General features: G+C 52.3%; 1 protein-coding gene across 1 annotated transcript in view; it reads left to right on the top strand.

Annotated features, from left to right (window-relative positions):
• Cfap46 (cilia and flagella associated protein 46) overlaps positions 1-6,771 on the top strand; it is a 92,655-nt gene that overhangs the window by 84,670 nt on the left and 1,214 nt on the right. The window contains exons 51-58 of the mRNA XM_013347735.2: positions 1,574-1,644; positions 1,750-1,810; positions 1,885-1,920; positions 2,264-2,366; positions 3,025-3,140; positions 4,855-4,936; positions 5,271-5,407; positions 5,510-5,587. Coding sequence (XP_013203189.1) covers positions 1,574-1,644; positions 1,750-1,810; positions 1,885-1,920; positions 2,264-2,366; positions 3,025-3,140; positions 4,855-4,936; positions 5,271-5,407; positions 5,510-5,587 — 684 coding nt within the window. The remainder of the gene's footprint in view (positions 1-1,573; positions 1,645-1,749; positions 1,811-1,884; positions 1,921-2,263; positions 2,367-3,024; positions 3,141-4,854; positions 4,937-5,270; positions 5,408-5,509; positions 5,588-6,771) is intronic.

The raw sequence follows: 6,771 nt of genomic DNA, 5'->3' as shown, positions 1-6,771 counted from the left end.
GAGAGAGAGAGAGATTGGGTGGACTGGGCTCCCTGATGGAGAAGCCAAAGGACCTTGCTGGAAGCTCGGCATGTTTGTTAGAGAGTTGAACAGAAAGGCAGGGTTATTGCATAGAGCTGGACAAGAGGATGGGTTATTAGAGACTGATAAACATGGAGGCAAGATTATTATGAAGAGCTAAACAAATCAGCTAACCTCGGTAGGAGTGGTAGTGGAGGAACAGTCCTCAGACTGTAACTTACTGCAGGGAGAAAGTTTAGCACGATTAATAGAAACCCAGAGACAGAAATTGGGTTCAATCTAATGGTCAGAAAAGCAAAACAGCCAGCCACTGGCTCTTACCTCTACCTCAGTCTAAAATGGCGATCCTGCCTCCAGGAATCCCAGGATGAGACTGAGTGTGAGAGCTGTCTCCTCCCATCTTATATTCCTCTTTAGGGCTAGGATTAACGGCGTGCACCATTACTGCCCTGTTTGTATGGCTACTAGTGTGGTTACTGGGATTAAAGGTGTGTGTCACCACTGCCTGGTCTGTAAGGCTGACCAGTGCAGTTGTTTTACTCTCTGAACTTCAGGCAAGCTTTATTTATTAAAATACAAATGAAATATCACTACAGAAGGCCATGGTGGACTTTTCTTAACACACTACCAACATCCAAACATGGACTAGAGGAAGGTTTAGCCGTTTCCTTCCGAGTCTCACCTTGGAGTATGGGATGGACTTTGCCGTTTTCCCTTTCATTAAGGTCTTTCTCTGACCCCCACAACTGAGCAGGCTCTTGACGGTCATTTGAACACCCTCTTGGATGGATGGCACACGGTAACATATCATCGGTGAGGAGACTTATGCCCAGAGAAAGACTCAAAAGAGGGCACACAGCAGATGCCTTCATTTCTGGAAAATTCTAGAAAAGGCAAATTGGTTCCTCTTCGAAAGCAAATAAGTAGCTACTTGGTAAGGATAAGGCCTCAGGAGGCACAAGACTGAGATGCATCTGAGGGCCTGTGTGAAGTGCAAGCTGACTCTGACAGAAGTCACCCTCTTAGTGTGCCCCTGAGAAGTGTCCTTGGCAAAATGAGGATGGCAGAGAGCCAGGCCTATGCCTCAACCCCACGGCCTGTGGAAGCCGCACCCTGGGAGACAGAAAAGGGAGTGAAAGGCACAGGGTGGAATAGGGTGAATATGGTCACAGTGGGGTACGGAGCCATTCACACGTAACCTCTGTAAAGAACTGCTCACTGTCCCAGCTGAGCATAGGAAAGACACAGGCTATAAGTCTCTGTGCAGAGACCCTGGGACCATCAGGGGCCCAAATACTACAGGCATTCTGGTGCGTTCCTTGTGTGAGAGGTCAGTGGTCAGAAACGGGTGCCTAGAAGCCTTGGGGCTGGTCGTTCCTCAACAGCTTTTCTTGGGCCTGGGAAGCTTTGTGTTTTGACACGACAAAAATGGGAATCAATGGTTCTCAAACTTTCAGAGTCGCGAAATTCAAAATTCGACCCGAGCAGCACCTGGCGCCTTCGCGGTGCCGCGTGCCTGCTGACACGTCACACTTGCCTTTGTCCTCCACAGAAGGCAGTATGAAGAAAGAGATCAAAAACAAGGAGTTCAAGAAGAAAAGCCCAGGAAAGAAAGGCACGAAGGTAGGTGGGTGGGAGCCCGGGGGGGGGGGGCCTTGCTCTGCTCAGCCTGAGTTCAATAAAGCCCAGCTGGTGGCCCAGGCGTTAATGCCTCTCTCTGTGTCGCAGAGCGCCATAATCCGGGTCATCCCACCGGAGTGCATCCTAATCGACTCGGACACTATCAAGTGTATCCTTTGCTGGGTGCTCACGCCCCCCCGGACTCTGCTTTGGTTCTTGAGCTTGTCCTTGACTCGGACCCAGTTGTCGTGGACCCTTACGAGAAGGCCCACGGCAAAGGTGAGAGCGTCACGGGGCCCTTGGTATCATGGATGTACAGAAATCACCTCGAGTGGCCTTGGAGCCTTGGGTCTGGACACAAACTGACCGCCTTGACACTCTAAATACTTTGGGGCCTCCTCCCCTCTTCCTTCTCTCTCCCCCTCCCCCCTCTGTTACTCATCTCTTCCTCTCTTCCGACTGCTAATCCTCCATCTAAAGAGGAAAGCAGAGGCGCCAACACTCCCACCTGCGCTTAACACTCTCTCCTCCCCAGCCTCTGTCCAATCCCAGCGGCACAGGGCCCCATCTCTCACGCTCTGATGAGGAAGTCATGGCCTGTCTCTTTCAATTCTTGCTGCAGAGGTGCTGAGCCCCTTTTCCATAACCCAGGACATCCTGGAGAAGTTCCGAGATACGTACACTGCACGTTGGACGGGGCATCTGGGAAGCTTCAGCATTCCAAGGTTGGAACCTGGGTCTCCAAAAGCTGATTAAAGAGGCTGGTGCCCTCATGTGACTCCTTCCCTGCTGGCTGGATCTGCTCTGTTGAGCCCCAGACACAGCAATAGGCAAGGGAAGCTGTTCTAACCCCAGGGTCACTCGCCCACATGTGACCTACCCCAAGTGACCTTAGGTCCCCTTCAGGCAAAACCACCCAAAGAAGGTATACTACTAGCATAGGGTTAGGTAACTTCATGTCACTGGCCCCTGAGGGGCACACCTTCTGTCTTCTCTGTCTGTTGATATGTATGGAACTGGGTCAGAGGGAGCCAAGTCAGTTGGTACAGGGGTAGAGGAGCAAGGCTGTCTGGGGCTGGGGTAGAGGTAGGACAGGGAGGATGATGAAGACCATATTAGAGGTTCTATAGTACTTCCCAGAGCCAGCCCCACTGGTTTGAGACGCATGTCTGTTTTTAAACTACCATTCTCAGTGGGGACGTCCGTCTGAGGACAGCTATACACTGGGAAAACAAAAATAATCTGGACCCCATGACAGCATAAAGGGTTCTGTACGGGTGGCAGGGGACATTCCCTGCTGGACAAACAGATCTGGAGGAGGGGCTTGCAGATACATGCCCCAGTCCAGATGTGTGATCACACCGCTGTTTCCACCCTGTGTAGCCAGACTGACTGGGAGCAGATATTGGACAGCTGCCGAGGCTTTTTCTTCTACGGGATGGAGAGCAGCTTCCTGTCCCGCCTGGTAGTGGAAAGACTGGTAGCCATGGATCTGCAAGGTGAGACCCCGTCCCCCATCGGCAGCCCCAGCCAGGACTGCTGCTTCTTGATCCAGAGTCCAAGGCTCTGGTTGCTTCAGGAAGGCCTAGCACCCTATCCTAGCCTGTCCTCTGCCTATCTGAAAACTGTCCCTGTACTCCTTCCAACAACGGCATGGCAGCCACAGGGCCACTAACTGCCCTGGCTGCCCTCAGCACCTCCTTATTTGCAGAGGACCCCTGTTCAGACCTCCAGACCCCCCCTCATAAGAGTCAGCTGTGGAGTGTCACCTCCTATGGCTGGTCTGTTAGATACCAGAACCCTTCCAGTGTGAACATGGGTGTTTTGAGAGCCTTGTTCTCTCTGTGTGTCTGCTGACAACAGGCCCAGGAGGCCAGTGAGTCCCAGAAGTGCTGTACCCAGACATCCCAGGGAACCAAAGGGGTTCAGAGAGTTGGTAGAGGACACAGAACCAGGTGATGTATGGAGTACGGTGTGCTCACAGGCACCTGGCCAGCAAGGCCATACCGACACAGCCCTGACAACACACAGCACTCCAGGACAGCAAGCTTGGTGTTCAGACCCATGGAGAATGTGCTGCAGTGTGCTGGTCTCTGTGGGCCACAGCCATCTCAGCAACATGGCCACAGACCTCTCTGGTGTGGCCACATTCTTCCCCATACACCAAGGTCTTATCCCCACTCACAGGAGGCTGTTTTCTCTTGGCTGCTCAGGGCCAGCCGCCTTGCATAGGCAATAGATAAGCCTTCTCAGGACCTCAGAGATGTCCCTTCCTCCCTCGTGAGCTGTATGGTCACTCGCAGGTTTACATAGCAGCTGTCTGAATGCTCTTTCCACACCAAGACACCCGTATCCACCATGGCACGTGCTGGCCAGGTCTACTTCCACGTGCATACACCAGTCATACGCGAGTGGAGTGAGCAGGAGCCCCATGGCCAGAAACACTCAGAAGACATTTCTTGTCCCAGTGATGGAGAAAGCCCTCTTAGAAGGACTAATTCACATAAAGTAGGGGACACATGCTGCAGTCCTTTCTAGTGTCCCCTGTTCCCAAGAGGCCATGTCCCTTCACAGATGGACATTTTCCCTTTGGGGACAGTTGCCAAAGCCCATCTCAGGGCTCAGGAACAAGAACAACCTTCGCCTCTGGGTCCATGTTGGTCCTGTAGGTAGTCAAAAACACACGCTGCCGCTTGTCTCAGTGCGCATGCCTGTCGGGGGGGGGCGCACTCATACACAGACACTTGGGACCATCTCACATCCCAGAAGCTCTCACATCCACAGCAAACTGAGGGGTGGTAAGTTTGGTCAGCATCCAAAGCCTCTAATATTACAAGGGTACCTTTGTCCGGTCCCTCTTCAGGACCAGCTTCTTATACCACATCACACTGCAGGTAAGTTCTGAGGTGAGGTTCTCTCTCTCTCTCTCTCTCTCTCTCTCTCTCTCTCTCTCTCTCTCCACCAGTATGGAATCCCAGAAGCTTCCATAAGCGTTGGGGGAGTAGAACTGCTTATGCTAGGAAGAATTAGGGGTGGCCCTGAGTGCCTATTTCCTATTGCTCCCTATTTCCTGTGTGTACTCACTGGGTACCTGAAAAAAAAAAAAAAACCTGTTGAGAGCCCAAGCCTCAGGCGAATTAGTCAGAGTACAGCTCCTGCAGGAGTCTGGTAATGGTGTGGGTGACCACTGAGGAACCTCACTGTGTCCTGCAGATTGCCAGATGATGGTCCTACTGGACTTGACCAAGTCCTCAGAGAGCCGGAAGCGGAAGGCAGAGTCCTCAGAGAACAAGAGGTACTTAGTTAGTGTCCTTGTGTCATTGGGAGCCTGTGGATGGGGAAGGGGGTGTTGTGAGCAAGTGCTGGTACAGTTCAGCTCACCCCAGGGATGGGTGGACTACCAGAGCTGGCTGGCCAACACCTTCCACCTCATGGTACCAAGTCCACTGCTGGTGGGCTCCAAGCTAGGGCTAGGCGCTGTTACCGGATGGTTTTGACAATACTCAAAAAATGCTATTTCCTGTTAAATGACATTTAACTTTTGCATGTGAGATTGAGAGCCGTTGGTATAGGACAGGATGGAGGGAGGGCCACCAGTCCCCTTGGTACTAGTCCGTGTATCCCCACAGCACATCACAACTGTCCTTGGAGAAGCCCATTGAGACCGCCATCCTTCTGAGCCTGGTAGGAGTTGAGAGCATTGTGGCTAACCAATGGCCCACGCTGCTGCAGGACAACGCACTGAGGGCCACCACCCTATGGGATAGTGAGTGGGCACCCTGGCTATCCCCAAGTCTCCTTGGGCTTTTGCTAGAAGCCTGCCAAGGGTGTCCATAGCCCACCTGAAGGGTCTTTTTTTCTGCCCTAGACCTGCTAGCATTTGGCAAGCCACTTGGGAAAACAGTTCGTCTCATTCAGAGGCTAGGCAATGAAACCATTAACCAAGGTAAGGTAGAGACTGCCCTTCCATCTGCATGTCTGTGTAATGTGGTTACATTGTATCTGCCCTCAGGGACAGGGTGCTCCCCACTTCATGAAAGAAAAGGAGAGGGAGAGGGAGGGAAGGAGGGAGGAGGGAAGGAGGGAGAGGGCATAAACCAATAAGCATTGTTCTTGTGGAGAAGCCTATGTGATCTGCTCAGCCTCTGGGTGAGCTGGAGCTGAACAAGAGCAGAGGGAGAGGGAGGAAGGGAGGGAGGGAAGGAGGGAGGGAGGGAGAGAGAGAAAGAGAGAGAGAGAGAGAGAGAGAGAGGGAGGGAGGGAGGGAGGGAAGGAGGGAGGGAGGGAGAGAGAGAGAGAGAAAGAGAGAGAGAGAGAGAGAGAGAGGGAGGGAGGAGAGAGAAAGCAAAAGAGTTCAGCTGTATCCTCTAAGCAGAGATGGAGAGACATGAGTGGTCTCTGTACTTTCTCTCTGCCCAGAGAGAGGACTCTAGGGACTTGGTCACGTAGGCTGCCTGGCCCATGGACTCCATGCAGCCACACGGTCTCCCTAAGCCAAGACAAGAAAACATCTAGGAGGAGGAACCTCCCAGACTGAGGGTGTGTCCTGCTGGAGCGTGTGTCGCTGAGTGTGTCGCTCTACTCTCATCTCCTGTCCCAGTAAAATTTCCAGGCCTCTAGCCTGGGGCAGGGGTGGGGTAAAGCTTCAGGCAGGGCTGGAGGATGTTCCCTGTTCTACAGGAGACAAACTCCACCTACCCATCCTTCAAACAAACCTTGTGCCAAGATGCGCTAGCTGCGGTGAAAGAATTTGCAGATAAATTTCACATGTGGATACTAGTGTTAAAAAAAAAAATCAGATAAAACTCTGGCTAATTGCATTTAGCAATACACTAAAGTGAAAACGGAACATAACTCACGAAGATTTATCGGGGGAGGGAAGAAAATTGAGAAATCTGAAATACATTCGATACAACTCAGTAGGAGATTAACTTCTGAGAAATCGTGTGCTCTCCGATGCCTGGGATGCAGCTGCCAGGGAAACGAGGGGAGCTGAGTGTGTAAATGAGTTCGGAAGAGTGAATGAGTGAACAGCAGCGAATGAGTGGCTGAGGAGGGGGGGGGGGGGGGGGCGAACATGTCAGTGAAGGAGGGAGGGGAGGAGGAGGGAGGGACGGGTGAATGAAGCTG

Source organism: Microtus ochrogaster, chromosome 8 (genome assembly GCF_000317375.1).
Source record: "Microtus ochrogaster isolate Prairie Vole_2 chromosome 8, MicOch1.0, whole genome shotgun sequence".
NCBI classification, from domain to species: domain Eukaryota; kingdom Metazoa; phylum Chordata; class Mammalia; order Rodentia; family Cricetidae; genus Microtus; species Microtus ochrogaster.
The sequence above is the reverse complement of the archived record's forward strand: the minus strand, read 5'-3'. Positions and strand labels throughout refer to the sequence as shown.